Source organism: Neovison vison, chromosome X, assembly GCF_020171115.1.
Source record: "Neovison vison isolate M4711 chromosome X, ASM_NN_V1, whole genome shotgun sequence".
Lineage (NCBI taxonomy): Eukaryota > Metazoa > Chordata > Mammalia > Carnivora > Mustelidae > Neogale > Neogale vison.
The window spans coordinates 39,252,469-39,270,109 of record NC_058105.1 but is presented as its reverse complement, the minus strand read 5'-3'; the positions used below and the strand labels follow the sequence as shown (position 1 = coordinate 39,270,109).

Sequence of the window (17,641 nt, the reverse complement as noted above, 5' to 3'; positions counted from 1 at the left end):
GTAGCAGAGAAGTAGGATGAGGACAAAACCCTTGGGAGTCCTAATCATAGTAGGAGAAACACAAGGAGAGAACTTCATGAAATCCAAGGGAACAGAGCATTTCAGGAAGGAAGGAAGTGTCTCGTGCAGCAGAGAGGCAACGGAAGATAAAGAATGAAACATGTCCATTGGATCTGGCAACAAGCAGGTTACTGGGGACTGGTGCTCGCAAGGCTAGCCTGCAGAGGGCCGACGGGTGGTTGGGCAATGAAGGCAAGAGGCTTGCCCATACACAGGCAACTGGAGCAAGGCCCGGCCACCCAAGGAGTTCATGTGCAACATAAGCTTTGGCAGAGGATAAGGACATTGGGGTGTGCATGGTAGCAGTCAGTTAGGGTAGGGTTGTGGGGTTGGGTGGGTGCACAGGGAAAAAGGGAAAGATGTCCACCAAAATGGCCCAAATCAGGAGCCAGTGGAAAGGCCTCTGGGTAGCTATGGCACCAGTCTTCTGACACGGGGAACGCCAGCTGTTTGCAGGAGGAGAGTCAAACAAAGCCAAACCAAAGGAAATCAAACCCAAAAAACAAAAGTAGTGGTCAATGCATCTGGGCCTGGAATTCATGGGAAACACACAGTTTTTGACAGAGAAGCAGCAGGAAGCGGACAGCAGATGAGGAGATAAAAAACCTGGGGTGTTTCACATGAAACTCTCTAGCTAGGACACAGAGGTAAAATAGGGACAAACAGCCTTGATGGGGGAGGAGGGGAATCCCAATATTCCCCATGGCTTGGGATTACCTGTGATAATCCTTTAGGTGGTAGGCATAATTAGAAGCTCACCGTGCTATATATAAACGCCAGCCAGAACACCTCGAAAATGCGGGAAAAGTCTGAAATCATATTAAGGAATACAGCAGGCTCGGAATAAAACACACAGTCCCACCAGCTCCCAGCTCAAGCACACACCAATGCAGTACATTTGCTACAGCAAATCCAGTAGCGAAAAATGGGAAAAGGTGGATATATTTTGTTTGATCTAATGCTACCACTCCCCCATCCAAATACAGGGAAAAAAAAAAAAAACAAAAAAACTCCCAAGAATGGTTTTCCCAGGTAACAAAAGATCTCCCCCCGCCCCGAAAGAAAACTGAAAGTCAAATCATAAGTCCAAATTTCAATGTCCAAGGGAAAAAAAGAAACCCTTTCTTTAACATTAGCAGGTATGTTTTCTTTTAAAGTTGACATTTGCCTAAAGAAGGCTAAGCAAGTTTCGCCATGGACAGGATAGTGAGCTTGGCCAAGACACTTCCTTGTGGCATACAGATAATATGGACCCTGGGAGAAGGTGCTTTGGAAAGTACCAAAGCAGTGCACCAATGCCAGGCAAAGGCTTTTTACCAGGCAGGGCAAACTGTCAAGAAAGCAGTTCGAGAGTGCTTAAACCAGAAAAGGGTTGGATTGCCATTGTGCAGGAGTATTAGGTGTTTTGTAAATGTCCTAGTCAGTTCAAGAGGACTTTGGCAAAGGAAAAGTACACACTGCCCAGCAAACTATGTACTGGATGTTTCCCCGAGGCAGGAGGCAGCCCCGCCAGTGGCTGCGGCATATCTCAGGGGTGACCTGACGTTCCATTCCTCTCCCAGCTCACAGAGCTCGAAGGGAACAGCTTGAAATCCAAATGGGGCCTGCTGCTCAGCTAAGGAAAACAGTCTCAAATCTTTCTGACATCTGCACAAAAGGGATACTGAGGGGCTGCCCTGCAGGGTCAACAGAGCTGGAGTCAGTTTAAACAATCCTGCTTGGCCCTGGGAACTCAGGAGGGTAGGGAGAGTGACTCAAAGGGACTTGGTGGCCCAGGCGCACCCAGCATCTGCGTTCATGCACCGGCCCCCTGATCTATATGGGAAATAGGACCCCCCCGGTCTTGACTTGTGAATCACAGCTTGGTCTGGATCAGTAACCTGGACAAATGTTCCCAGCAACCACAGACTTCACAAATAAGCTCCAGGACTGTGTTTAACTGTGCAGGCTCTGAACCTTTTAAATATTGAGAAAAAAACAATCAGTGCAATGATACTCTCTTTTTCTCAGACCCACAGCCCTTCAACCACCCATGTTTTCAACGAAGAAGACAGGCTTGGGCTCCATGTTTGGAAACTAAATGCGAGCTCTTTACTGAGGATATCCACTGGCTTCTATCTTCAAAGATCAAAATCTCAGCCAGAGGTCAAACAATGTGGTCACCTTCAGCATGTTTGTCTGGTGTGGGACTAAGGTCTGTCCAGATGTATAAATAAGATTTCCTATTTTTAAAGGCTCTGAACCCCCAACCAGCAGCCTGGACCTACTTCTGAGTTCCTGGGTGGCAGGGTCTGACCGATGCCTCCTATCACCTACAACCTGCCAGGAAATGCTTTTTTGCATCAAACTGCAAATCTCACATGTTTCCACCTGGGCCATTTTTATTTATGGTATCTTTGTAGAGGAAAGATAAGTTGGTCAGAATCACTCATTATGAAAGTGGACAGAGGACATGTCCAGAAAATTCACAGAAAAAATACACATGCTCCATGAATATGGGAAAAGACACTTGTACTCACATGTAGTCTGGCAATTGGGAAGATTTCCACCCAAATTAGCAAAAGTATTAAATGTTGGCAAGGGTGTAGACACGTGGGCACTCCTGTACAATGCTGATGGGAGTGTAAATCGGAGTATTTTAAAGTAAGTGAGCACTAGCTTTGAGAATTAAAAATCTTTATTACCTTATATCTGGAAATTCTGATCCTATATGCACAAGAAGTTCTGTTTGAGGATTTCCACTGGGGCACTGCCACTTTTTTTTTCCAATTTATTTATTTTCAGAAAAACAGTATTCATTATTTTTTCACCACACCCAGTGCTCCATGCAAGCCGTGCCCTCTATAATACCCACCACCTGGTACCCCAACCTCCCACCCCCCCGCCACTTCAAACCCCTCAGACTGTTATTCAGAGTCCATAGTCTCTCATGGTTCACCTCCCCTTCCAATTTACCCAAATTCCCTACTCCTCTCTAACGCCCCTTGTCCTCCATGCTATTGGTTATGCTCCACAAATAAGTGAAACCATATGATAATTGACTCTCTCTGCTTGACTTATTTCACTCAGCATAATCTCTTCCAGTCCCGTCCATGTTGCTACAAAAGTTGGATATTCATCCTTTCTGATGGAGGCATAATACTCCATAGTGTATATGGACCACATCTTCCTTATCCATTCATCCGTTGAAGGGCATCTTGGTTCTTTCCATAGTTTGGCGACTGTGGCCATTGCTGCTATAAACATTGGGGTACAGATGGCCCTTCTTTTCACGACATCTGTATCTTTGGGGTAAATACCCAGGAGTGCAATTGCAGGGTCGTAGGGAAGCTCTATTTTTAATTTCTTGAGGAATCGCCACACTGTTCTCCAAAGAGGCTGCACCAACTTGCATTCCCACCAACAGTGTAAGAGGGTTCCCCTTTCTCCACATCCTCTCCAACACATGTTGTTTCCTGTTTTGTTAATTTTGGCCATTCTAACTGGTGTAAGGTGATATCTCAATGTGGCACTGCCACTTTTTAAAACAGCAAATGTTTGGAAACAACCTAAGATGTTCATCAAAAGAGGAACGAATGGACAGATTAAACTATGGGGGAGAGAAAAAGCTCTTAAGGACATATTAAATGGCTTAAAAAAACAGAACAAGGCACAATATATGATTGTATTTTGGGGAAAAAAACAGAAAATGTAACTTTTTATTCATATTTCTACAGGTCTCTGATAATGTACAAGAAAAGACCAGAAAGACAACAGGGGGACTGGAATCTCAAAGGAGACTTCTTAACCTCTATCGCTTACATGTTGTTTAAGAAGGGGAGATGAACCATGAGAGACTATGGACTCTGAAAAACAATCTGAGGGGTTTGAAGTGGCGGGTGGGTGGGAGGTTGGGGTACCAGGTGGTGGGTATTATAGAGGGCACAGCTTGCATGGAGCACTGGGTGTGGTGAAAAAATAATGAATACTGTTTTTCTGAAAATAAATAAATTGGGAAAAAAAAAGAATGTATTCATATATTTGTTATAGAAGCATCTTTTTTTCTAAAGTGTTTCCTGGTTAAAGATTAGAGGCAGAGGCATGTGCCTCAGTGGCTACGGTGAACATGACTTCTCTGGGAGGCAACAATGGGTAAAAGTAAATAGGCAAGAAATCAAAGGGCCCAGGTAATAGTCTGAATCTGTCACCAATTTGCTGTGTGACCCCGGGAAGTTATTTTCCTTCTCAGAGTCTGCTTTCTCTGTACAATCAGTAATTAAGATGAGAAGCTCACTAAGATATGTCTCTTTCTGATATTTTATGATTCTCTAAGTCTACTCCTTTAATGTATAATGGGTCTGGTCCCTTTTGATGAGGAGATGGCTTTTTCTCTTCCTTCAAATTCTGGCGTAGTTTGATATTTCACTTTACTCTAAATGGAAGATAATGAAAGAGAAGGTGGAGTGGCCACTCTGTTCCCTGTTTGGCCATGTTTTTGAGGGTCTGGTTGACCTATTTACGCTCCCTCCCTTCGACAGTCTAAGCTCTTAGGCTTGTTTGAATGTGATCAGAGTGCAGACACAAAGTTGCAAGTCAGAAGATCTGAATTCACAGGGTGGCCATAAATCCCAGGGACATAGATTATATTTCATTTTGTAAAAAATGAATCCCCTTGAATACCTTTTTTTTCCCCTGAGTTACACTAAAGATGTCAGTTTATTTTGTGAGAGTCAGGGGTACAAATCAGCTGGGGCAACGCTTTCCATATGCATATACAAGGGCTAATGGAAATGCTCTGTTAACACACGGTGCTCACTGTGATTTACCAATAAGGACCAAAACACAGAGTAATTTTCCATAATGTTTTAAAACAAATCCTATGTTTTAACATAAGATCTATAAATCATTCTTTATGGGCAGTCACCCGAATTTCTGGACTTTAAGGCTACCCTGGAAACCCTTTTTCCAAGATTTTCATTTATTTATTTATTTTATAATTTTAAAGATTTTATTTATTACTTGACAGAGAAAGACACAGCGAGAGAGGGAACACAAGCGGGGGAGTGGGAGAGGGAGATGCAGGCCTCCTGTGGAGCAGGGAGCCCGATAGGGGGCCCAATCCCAGGACCCAAGCTGAAGGCAGATGCTCAACGAACTGAGGCACTCAGGTGCCCCAAGGCTTTCATTTGTTTATTTGTCAGAGAGTGAGAGAGAGGAAAAAAAGCATGAGCAGGGAACGGCAGGCAGAGGGAGAAGTGAGCCTCTTGCTGAGCAAGGAGCCCAACGTAGGACTCGATCCCAGGATCCTGAGGTCATACCTGAGCCGAAGGGAGATGCTTAACAGACTGAGCCACCCAGGCATCCCAAGGAAACTCCTGACTTTTGACCAGTCCCATCCCAGTAGATAACAACTGGACCACTTGTTACCCAGAGGGAAGAACTGAGTGGCTAAAGAGGAGCTATGAAAATGCATGTCTATCTACAAACATAATCTGGTTCTTCACAACCTAATTGGCTTTTGGAAGTACTCCAGATGAAACCTTGAGGGAAGGTTGGCATTAAGTCAACAAAGGAAACCTCTTTCTGATCTCACAGAGACCTTGACCAATTTAGTTCTGCCTTTCATCTGGTTAGCAAAGGTCCTTCCAGCTGGTCCTCACCACTTGGCATATTCCATGAAGTCACAAGAGTGGATTTTAAGCAGTTTAAATCTAAAGAAAACACACACGCACACACACACACACACACATCAGATCAAAACTCCCTTGACTGTGTGTCTTTCAGCAATGAAAGAAGCCACTTACTCTGGATCCTTTCTCAGGAAAGCATTTACAGCCACCGCTGCAGTCTTGGCCCCCACATGGCTTTCCATAGGAATTCTTCTCTCCCTATTTAAAAAAAAGAGAGAGAGGAAAAAAAAAATTAGTAAGCCAGGCACACCAAGAAACAATGTAGTCCCAGGGAACCTGACCCTTAGCCACACTCCTCCGAACAAATATGTTCAGAGTGGCTTAATCACCTCATTTGATGGTGTCGTGAGTCACACTGAACTTGTGTATTTGGTGTTCATGGAGAAGGCAGTAGCTGTAGAGAACTTGAGAGAAATTCAAGTGTTAGAAACGTGATGATAGACGAAAATGGCCACCCTGTACCCTGTTCTCAGAATTATTTTCCTCAGGCTCACTTTCAACACATCATTCAAACCTTACAGTAATACCTCTGTGCCCCAGTTAGTCAGATTCAAATGTCTCAGTTGGTATTGAACAATACACCCTCAATTGGTCAACTTCCTTTTTTTCTTATCTGCTTGATGATGATGACGATGAGTACTAGCTGAATTTTTACAAAGCCCCTGTGTGACCTGACCTGTATTGACCTCTCTAACCTCATCTCTTCCCTCTCTCCCTGGCTCACTCTGCTTCAATCACACTGGCATTTCGTTGTATAAAAACTTAAGCTTGTTCCTGCCTCAGGGCCTTTGCCCTTGCTGTTACTTCTGCCTGGAATGTTCTTCCCCTAGAAGTTTTTGGTTTTTTTGTTTTGTTTTGTTTTATTGCTGGCCTCTTTTTAATCATCCAGGTCATAGTTCAATTGTCTAGTCTCAGAGAGACCTTTCCTGACTACTCAACCTAAGGCAGTCCCCAGTTACTTCCAATCATATCACTGTGTTCTCCTTTCAACATTAAACATTCTCCCCCCAACACACACTAGAATGTAAGCTCCATGTAAGTAGAGGCCTTATCTAAATTGTCCAATGTTATATCCCCAATGTCGAAGAGAGCAGATGGCACAAAGAGTGTTTTGATGACCATCTGAGTGGAGCTGGGATTTGAACCCTGGTCTAACTAACTCTAAAGCCTTGACCTTAACACTTATACCTTAGAGTTTTCTAAGTTCTCTGTCTCCCAGAGTCTCAAAGCAAAGGCTCAAAAATAAGGACTCTCCATTCTGACCCTATCTACTCTATCTACCTGGAGGGGAGGAGAAGCAAAACATAAATTCCAACTATTATCTATAACAAGAACTTGATCTCTGGGATGGATTTAGTATCACCCAATTTTTTGTTTAATGTTGGGTATTCTTTTTTTTTCCTCAAAAGAGAAAGGCATATTTATGAGCCTTGCATTGTACTTAAACATTCTTGCCTCTTTGTACTGTGAGTCTTTTCCTAATTTCCAGGGAGCACTGTGAATTTCTCAGATGGTCTCTTATCTCTTTAGACATTCCCACAACACTTTATCACCACAACACCTCAGAAATAAGGTAGTGGTAGCAGAGCTCTGACACAATATTGCTGTTTTAGATTTCAAACACCTTCTTGATATGAGATATTTTATCGCTTATATGCCTTTGACATGGTAAGTGTTACTGTACACTTTCCAGTTTGCCTTCCATTTTATGGTATACAGGACAGGCAAATTCCATAAGGGTGAGATCAAGAGGTGCTGTGGGAGGAAGAAGTGGTTGGAGGGGGGTTGGCAACAGGCCAGCACCAAATTCAACTTTCACTCATGCTGTCACCCTTGTCTCCTGCCAAGTACTATATTTCTTGGGGGTAACAGATAATCTACATTTGCTTCTACACATATTTCTGTATTTTCTGAGCTGTCTTCAGCGAGCATATATAATTAGTAATGAGAAAAACAATTATGTTACTGAATGATACAAGTTATCCCCCCTCAAGGGAGAGGACACAACAGGCATGGCCAGAGCTGTTTGGATATCCGTTTGTATCTCTGGCTTACTTCCAAACAATGCATTTTGGGTGTCCTACAAAATGTGTCGGTCACGAACCCAACATTTCCAGATCACTCGTATGGAGCAAGAGAGCTGGATAAGACAGGGGATAAAATCCCATGCAAAGGAGCTGGGCAAAAATGGAAGGAACAGAAGCTAAGGTTTCTTGGGAACTTGGCAGAACAAGAGGCAAAGACACCCAGCTAACAGACAGGAAGCCATCACGTCCCTTGGTCACAGAGGGAAGTAACTAGAGAAGCCCCACTGGCCACAAGGCAATTTCCGGCCATTCTGGCCCTGGTCAGTTCCCCCAGGAGTCTTCAATTACAGTGAGGGCAGGAGAAATGAAAGGAGTGGCTTCCAGGGAACACTACAGGACCAGGCTCTAAGGAAGTTTCTTCCTTCTCCTGGCTTGCCTGGGGATCCTTCAACCCCTGCTCCACCAGGCCACATCCCTCATGTCATTCCCATCCTGGAATGCTCTCTGCTTCCTCTCCAAACCCAACCCCTTCCCTACATCCACAGAAAATTTGAACTGCAAAGGCACTGAGAGGTTATCCAATAAAGTCCTTCTTCAGTCTACCTTTTTTTTTTAAACTATAAGTATTTATTGTTCTTTCTTGCTATCCTGAAAAGAAATTCATCAGAATCAGTGATAATAAAGATGTAAACAGTATTTTCAAAAGCACATATTATGACATAACTGTCTTGCAAAGCAGAAACGAAAGGCATTTATAATGCAACAATATGTATTCTCATCTATAAATGCTCATACATCACTATGTTAGAAAATGTGAAGGTGTCAGAGGCTAGCAGCTGAGTGCAGGATCACCATGAATGGGATAGCCTGCTAAAGTAGAATGACCCTGGGATGTGGTATCAGTGACTCAAGCACCATGAATGCAGTTGCTATCCCCATGCTAATAATGCATAGTAAAGTTCTGGGGGAAAAAAAGCTTAATATTTCCTCTGTTTTTTGGGAAGTTTTACTTAAAAATGAAGCCATGAAAAAAAAAATTCAACTCGAGATGTAAAAGGGGTTATGTTCTAGGCTCAGATAATTATAAACAGAGTTCTCACATACATCAATGTCTAGAGGTCTTCTAAAGGTCGGGCAAGATAGAAGACAATTTTTTTTAAGATTTTATTTTTTTATTTATTTGAGAGAGAGAGATCACAAGTAGGCAGAGAGGCAGGCAGAGAGAGAGGGGCAAGCAGGCTTTCCGCTGAGCAGAAAGCCTGACGCAGGGCTCGATCCCAGGACCCTGAGATTATGACCTGAGCTGAAGGCAGAGGCTTAACTCCCTGAGCCACGCAGGTGCCCTACAAGACAATTCTTCATAGTGTGCAGAACACCTGCCATTCCTGGCTCCTACCTAAGAGCCACCTCCCAATTATTTTCACAACCAAAACTGACCTCACAATTTGCAAAATACTTCCTGGGGCTGGGTACTTCTGGTAAGAAGTCTAATCCACATCATTAATTTTCCGGATAAGAACCACGAAGGAAAGAACTTTGGTCCAGGTCACACTGTTAGCAAGTGAAGCCTCACACTTCCCTTGCAACTCCACATTCTTCCCGCTATTCCATACCTCTCAAGGCCAAGTTCAAGTTCCATTTCTTCCATGGGCACTCTAGCTCAGCAAAATGACTCAGCAGGCCCACCCACTGGGCAAGTGTCACATGTCGCTTCGTGACAGTACTTGCAATGTTTCCGAGGTTGCATGGTTGAGTGTCTTGTTTCCTCAACCGAACAATAATGTTGATAAGGCAAGGTCAATCTATTTTACCTCTTTGTATATTCCCACAGCTTTAAGAGGGATGACCTATGTTCTAGCCATTACTTTTTTTTTTAAGATTTTATTTATTTGACAGAGAGAGAGAAATCACAAGTAGGCAGAGAGGCAGGCAGAGAGAGAGAGAGAGAGAGAGAGAGAGAGGAGGAAGCAGGCTCCCCACGGAGCAGAGAGCCCGATGTGGGGCTCGATCCCAGGACCCTGGGGTCCTGACCTGAGCCGAAGGCAGAGGCTTTAACCCACTGAGCCACCTAGGCGCCCCATGTTCTAGCCATTACTTGAGGCAGTGTGCCTTGAATAAGCATATAAATTCTGGAGTCAATCTGTAGAGGCTTAAATCCCAGCATAGTTGGGACTAATCTGAGACAAGTGACTTAAAATGTCAAATGGATATGGCAACAATATCTACCATCTAGGGGTTGATTGGAAGATTAAATAAGATAAAGCATGCAAAGCACAGTGCCTGGCTCATGGTAAGCATTTAGCATCAGCTATTATTATTACGTGGATTTTAGCTATGCCACACTCTTCGGCATAACACCCTGGCCTCTCCTGGAGCTGAGAGTCAAGTGGGGTGGGACGATATGTCCATGCCAGTTTGTCTATGGCTGATATCCACTCAGCTTGGTTAGGACATCCATTTGGATTTGTTGATGTCTGCATATAATTGATCATACAGTATTTTTAATAGCATCAGTATCTATCTATCACCAGTATCACATCTACTCATTTGCTGATGCTGGTTCCTGTGTCCAAAGTGCCTTCCCTACCTCGTTTTCACATTTATCACAAACCAAACTTCTACAGATTCTTCAAAACCCATCTAAAACACCATAGTCTTGGTGAAGAACCGCGCCCGCCCCCCAACCCCGTCCCTCTCCCAGCACCAATTTTTCCCTCTCAGCGATTTTGGGCAGAAGTTCTTACTCCCTCCTCTCTGCTAATGGTGATTTGCCATATTTGACTCAATCTGTTTGGTTCTGCCATCAGACTGGAAAGAGAACCCTGTTTTCCTCTTCTCTGTGGCCCTTGTACAAGCTGGTACTCAGTAAAGGGTTGTGAAATAATTTCTCTCAGGACAACAGAGTTCCCAGTGTTAGACCGGCTCCACTTGGGATTATCCTTCCCCTTTGGTTTCCTGAAATACATCCTGATTTACATCACAGTGTCCCTTCCAGAAGCCAACTGTTTTTTCCTGGAATTGCCAGTGCTTTCAGTCAGGAGTGGTGGCAGGGATGAAAATGACACACAAGGTAACCCAGGAAGCAAGAGATTTAATGTAAGAATGGAAAAGCAGCTTAGCTGAAGTGAATGAATAGTTGGCAAAAGTGAGTTATTCTTTTTCTTATTTTTTTAATTTTAATTTTTAAAAAGTTTTTATTTATTTGAGAGAGAGAGAGCACAAGCAGGGGGAGTGGCAGGCAGAGGGAAAGGGAGAAGCAGCCTTCCTGCTGAGTGAGGAGCCTGATGCAGGGCTTGATCCCAGGACCCCAAGATCATGACATGAGCTGAATGCAGATGCTTAACCAACTGAGCCACCCCAGGCACCCAAAAGTGAGTCATTTTTGTGAGCAATTCCTCCAGGAGCTTAGATCACAGAAAGCTGGCTGTACAACATTTTATTCTGACCATTCAGTCAACAAATATGTATTAAGCATCTACTCTGTGTTAGGTACCATGCTAGGCATGGGAGCTAGAGGTCGTCATACAGCCACAAGTGAAACCAAATCCCTGCTCTCATGGTGTTTGCAATCCAGGGGGAAAGACAAAGAGAAAACAAAGCAGAGTAAGAAAGACACAAAGTGTAGTCAGGTTGTCACTTTATATAGGGAAGTCAGGGAAGGCTTTGGTCATACAATAATTTTTTTTTAATTTGGGAGATAGTGAGAGACAGAGATCATGAGCAGGGGTAAGGGGGTGATAGAGGGAGAAACAGACTCACTACTGAGCAGGGAGCCCAACATGGGGCTTGATCCCAGGACCCCAGGACCCTAAGATCATGACCTGAGCCAAAGTCAGCTGCTTAACTGACTGAGCCACCCAGGCGCTCTGATCTGGTAACTTCTGAGCAAAGAATAGTGTTTCTTCAAGCAGGGTCCTTGGGCCAGTGTCATTAGCTCTGGAAACCTGTTATAAATGTAAATTACTGCCCCCTCCTAGACCTAATCAATCATAAACTTCAGAGTGGGGCCCAGCAACTTGTCTTTGGGTGATTCTGCTGTCTGGAAAGGTTTGAGGATCCCTGCTAGAGAAAATGAAGGAGGGAGCTAAGCAGTTAATCTGGGGTAAGAGCTTTCTAGGCCAAGGGAAGAGTAAGAACAAAGGCAGGAGATGAGAGAACATGCTTGATGTTTTGGTTGAGCATCAAGGAGGCCAGAGTGCTGGGATAGAGTAAAGGGAATAGAAATGATGATGAGGTCCAAGATGTAGCAGAAGCCAGGCTGTGAAAGATTTTAGAAGCCACTGTAAGAACTCCGCCTTTGGAAACAAATGAGCAAAGGGGGAAAAAGACAGGCAGAGAGACAAATCAAGAAAGAGACTTTCTCTTAACTCTAGAGAACAAACTGATGGTTACCAGAGGGGAGGTAGGTGGGAGAATGGGGGAACTAAGTGATGGGGATTAAGGAGGGCATTTGTCCTGATGAGCACAGGGTGATGTATGGAAGTGTTGTACTATATTGTACACCTGAAACTCATATTTCACTGTATATCCACTAACTGGAATATAAAGAAAAACTTAAAAAATGGTTTTGAGACAAGGAGTGACATCTCCTGTTGGAGGAGGAGCTTTGAGGGGGAAAGTCAAGAATTCTGTTTTTTAGGGCACCTGGGCAACTCAGTGAAGCATCTGACTTCAGCTCCGGTCATGATCTCAGGGTCCTGGGATAAAGCCCCAAGTCAGGCTCCCTGCTCAGTGGTGAGCTTGCTTCTCCTTCTCCCTTTACTCCCCACCCCCATCCATTTGTGTGCTCTTTCTCTCAGATAAATAAAATATTAAAAAATACATTTGAGGGTGCCTGGGTGGCTCAGTGGGTTAAGCCGCTGCCTTCGGCTCAGGTCATGATCTCAGGGTCCTGGGATCGAGTCCTGCATCGGGCTCTCTGCTCAGCAGGGAGCCTGCTTCCTTCTCTCTCTCTGCCTGCCTCTCTGTATACTTGTGATCTCTCTCTGTCCAATAAATAAATAAAATCTTAAAAAAAACACATTTGAGAATTCTGGTTTTGAGGTGTCTAGTAGACATCTAAGTGGAGGCACTGGATAGCTAGTAGATTCTGTAGGTCAGCTAGCTATGCAATCTGGAGTCCCAGGGAGAATGGCTAGCTTGAACTTGTATGTGTAGTGCTTTGGTCAGTACAGACTTGACTTTGTTGTAGTAACAAACCCCAAATCTCAGTGGTTTAAAACAGCTAAGGTTTATTTATTTATTTTTTTATGTCACGATTCAATGAGGGATAGTCAGGACTCCTTAGTGACTTTTTTTTTCCAGAAGTGACTTGGATTTTCAAGCTGTTTCTGTGTATCAACTCCATTTCCTCAGATGCTAATACTTTCTCTGAGTTTCTCCCTACTGTGCTCATATTTCTGTTTGCAAGAACTAGACATGGTGGATAAGAGCATGGAAAGTAGGAGAGAACAGGGATTATCTGGTGAGCACTGTCTCTGCCACCATTGGTATCTATATAAAGCCACAAGACTAGATGATTCTACCAAGGGATAAAATGCAGGTAAAGAGTGAAAAACTGTGCTAAATTGTTGATAAGTCAAGTAAAATGCAGGATGAGAACATACCAGCAGATCTAACAATGTGGTAATCTGGACCACAGCAATTTCAGGAAGGAGAACCAAGGAAATATGGTAGTACTGCAAGGCAGCTCTAAGGGCCCACTTGAGATTAGCGGTCATGAACTTAACACCAGTTATCAACACTGTGAGGTTTTCCTTAGCCTTGTTCAGCCATGTGTGTACAGATACAGATTAGCAGAAGAATCAGCTGGGTTCTATTAGGTAAGAGTGATAAAGGACAAGAAAGGCAAGAAATTCAGCATTGTACAGAAGAAAGGAATCATGGTGGACCATAGAATCTGGGCTTCCTAAGGATGGAAGTGAACACAGGCAGGCAGTGGGTAAGAGGCAGTGAAAAAGGTAGTACAATCGATGGATTATGGATTCTGGCAAAGTTTAAGAAATTTGTGGGTTTTCAAGTTGTGACGAGATCTCAGAAGAAAGAAGAGGTGATGCCATGGAGGGGCTGGGGCCTATTACTACACTACATAGAACAAAATGAGATAGAATGGAATAGAATAAATTCTCCTTGAAGTAGCTCAGTAAATGGTTGAAATGGTTGCTCAATCCTGATTTCATACAATGTAAGAGAACTATTCCACTTTGATAACTTAAGGTTTCTTCAAAACACTTTTCACACCCAATCTCATCTGATTTCCTACCATGAATCTAAAATGGATATTTCAGATGCACAGGTATGTGTAGGAACATATAACCATACACAATATTACAATGATTTCTTTATATCTTCAACTATCCTCCTAGACAGTTCTGTGGAGATTGAAGACTTTGGTTTATTCACCGTAAGGCAAATCAATTTAAAACCAACTCTAAGCCTCGATGTTGTAAACTATAAAATAGGGATAAAATTTTACTTTGTGGGGTTTCATGAGGTTAGAGATAACGTCCCTAGCAATATGCCTGGCATATCTAGTATACTCAACAGATGTTAGCTGGTATTATTTACAGTTACAATATCTAGTACTATGCCTACCCGACCTAACAGGGGCCCACTCAGTGCTTGAGTGGGCCCCCGTTTCCACATTTCCTCATTTCCACACTTCCTCATTTTCAAGATGAGGAAATGGAGGCCCAGCTGTTAGTGACTTTCTCCATATTGGAAGGTCAGTGTCAGAGTTGGGCTAAAAACTCTGGTATCCTCACTCTCTGTCTCTTGTTTTTTTGTTTTTGTTTTTGTTTTCCATCAGACCCATTGCCACTGGTTCCAGGAATTAGCCTGAAATTGAGAAGTCAGGAAAAGAAAGATCAAGGTCAAGAGAGTGGTGTCCTTTTTCTTCTTTTGCATTTTTAAAATCAACTTTGGTTTACTTACCTTACAATATTACTTGTGCCATTTCTATAATTTCTAAACAAGTTTTATATATGATTCTCATAAATCTTTTTGGAACATACAAATGAAGAATTTGTATATGTCCATTTTTTCAAGTGAAAAAACCCCACACAAACCTGAATCTCAGAGAGCTGGTGTCTCTTGTTGGTTAAATTACAAAGCAAAGACTCAAAGTCAGGGCTTCTCTTTTCAGTGCACAGCTAAACTTCTAAAAGGGAAAAGTGAAACAAGATACCAAGGTGCCATTTTAGCAGTTCAGGGCCCAGAAATCCAGAGAGACCTCTTTGGCTGGATCAGATCTATTCCTGGGGCCACATTCATGATAATGACTAGCGTTTTCCACTAAACCAGACCCCTTTAGCATCCATCTAGGTTTCCAAACCTCAGGCTAATAATACAGAGAGTTTGACTTTACTTTGAGCAATTTTAAAACAGAACCTGTTCACTGAAATTTATGCACATATGCACATTAAACCAAGCTGAGTCTTGTCCCACGTTTAATGTGCATTTGCTTTTTAAGAACAGCTCTCTTTGAGTTTATGAATAAAAGGCTCTGGAGAAAGAAGGAAGTAATCTGTGGAGCTGGCCCCTTACCAGGTGGAACTTGTCACCCACACTTTATTTTAAGGATGACGCTGATACCAGACATTACTGAGTAGTTCAGGAAGGCATTTCCCTCTGACATCTGTCTGTGTTCACACACATCCACAAACATAACTGATAGGGACAGGGGGTGGGGAGGAGAACAGCCATGCTCGATTTCACTTGGAAAAGCCCTAGCCAGCCAGAATGAACCAGGACCCATGAGTATGTACTGTTCAATGAGACCTTAAAATGAATTTGTTAAGCAAATGCTTAACACACAACTAGATGAAGTAAATGTTGCCCATAATATTCTTAAAGTAGATGCCTCCCTCTCCCTTGCCAGTAAGTACTTACTGAGCAACTATTGAAAAAACAGCATTTCCTAGGGCCAGTCACTGGGAGCAGGTGAGGAATCTTTAAGCTTTAAGGCTGGAAAGGGCCTAAGGATGAGAAGTTCCACAGTTCACATAGAGGGTGACTAGATTTAGCAAACAAAAATGCAGGCAGCTGAATTAAATTTGAATTTCAGAAAAACCAGGAAACACTTTTTATAAGTGTGTCCCAAATTAGCATAAATATGTTCCATAAAATATTTGGGACACCCTTATATGAAAAACCCAACTGTTGTTTATCTGAAAATTACATTGGACTCTGTCCTATTTTTTAATCTGGAAATCCTACCAGGGGTACATACATCACACACTTGTGTGACAAGTTTGGTTGTGAGGTGTGTTAAAGGAATTGCTATCAATAATATTTAAAGTACAAACTCTGGAACTTACTTTTTAGAAAATTCAAAGGGTATTCGAGTTCCTGTAATTGGGTCACTCTTCCTCATTTGCATCCTAATATCCAATTAGGAAGGAAAGGTAGAGTTATAACTGACAATGTGAGGATTAGATTTATTCATTTGCTCAACAAATATTTATTGAGTGTCAGGCACTGTGCTAGGTGGGGGGATATGATAATAAAAACATTGAATATGACTTGTATGGGAAAGCTCGTAGAACTTTATTCATAATAACTCCAAAGTGGAACGAGATCAAATATCCACCAATGGGTGAATGGATAAAAAAACTGTAGTATATTTGTACAATGGGACACTATTCAGGGGAAAGAAAAGAACCAACTATCAATACACGTAACTGCAGGGATGAATCTCATAGACATTAGAGAAGCCAGACACATAAGAGCCCATTTAGTACAAGTCCACTTATACAAAGCTCTAAAACACAAAGCAAGTCCAAGAAAACCCAAATCATTACAGCAGTTACCTCTGTCGTGTAGGGGGGTAGGGAGGTGACTCAGAGGTAAAAGGGTACTTTCTGGGGTGGCAGAAATGTTATATATCTTGTTTGGAGTGATGTGTATGAGTGTACACATTTGTCAAAACTCATGAAAGTATATATTTTTAAACATGTTTAAAGATGTATTTATTTTTAGAAAGAGACAGTGTATGCATGCACAGGCACACAAGCAAGGGGTGAGGAGCAGAGGGAGATGAAGAGAATCTCCAGCAGACTCCCTGCTGAGTCTGGAGCCCTATGCCAGGCTCCATCTCACAACCCTGAGATCAATATCTGAGCCACAGTCAAGAGTCTGATGTTTAAGCAACAGAGCCACCCAGGTGTCTGAAAGTATATGATTATAATCTGTACCTTTCATTGTTTATAAACTATAACTCAGTATAAAAAATCAATATAGTCCTTGCCATCAGGGTGCTTACATTCTCATATGGAATACAGATCAATTATACAAATATTTAAAGAATAATAATTGTGAAAAGTGTGATAGACAAACACATGGTACTGGGAAACTTTACAATATTTAAATCATTAAGACATAAACATCATTTCTTCATTTAACAAAGACTTATTGAATGTCTGCCTACTTTGTGCCAGGCACTGGATTATACCCTGGGAGTATACCATTCAATAAAATAGACTTGCTTCTTTGTTGTGTAATCTTGTAGAGGAGACAAACATTGGGTGAGTAAATGATAATCTTTTAATTAAAATTGTGCCATATGATACAAAGGACACCAACAGAAGGACATGAGGGCATGTAACAGGGGCACTTGGCTTCCATGGTAGGATCAGCGAAGGTTTATCTAAAAAAGTATAGTTTAACTGGGGTCTGAAGAATGAAGTGGCATAAACTAAGTCAATGGACAGGAGTGAGGCAGAGAATCTTCCAGGCAGAGGAGACAATATAGGCATACGCCCTGTGGTGAAAGAGAGCATGGCACATAGGGGAGACTTTAAAGAAAGCCAGAGTGACTGGAACAAGAACGTAGAGGGGGCAGTGACATGAGATGATGGTGTATAGGCAGGGAAATGCCTTCCCATG

At 42.6% G+C, this 17,641-nt stretch overlaps 1 protein-coding gene across 4 annotated transcripts in view; it reads right to left on the bottom strand.

The window, feature by feature from the left end:
- LOC122897668 (collagen alpha-6(IV) chain-like) overlaps positions 1-17,641 on the bottom strand; it is a 277,766-nt gene that overhangs the window by 137,884 nt on the left and 122,241 nt on the right. For all 4 annotated transcript variants that reach the window (XM_044236041.1, XM_044236040.1, XM_044236043.1 and 1 more), the window contains exon 4: positions 5,844-5,927. In XM_044236041.1, the coding sequence (XP_044091976.1) occupies positions 5,844-5,927 (84 nt within the window). The remainder of the gene's footprint in view (positions 1-5,843; positions 5,928-17,641) is intronic.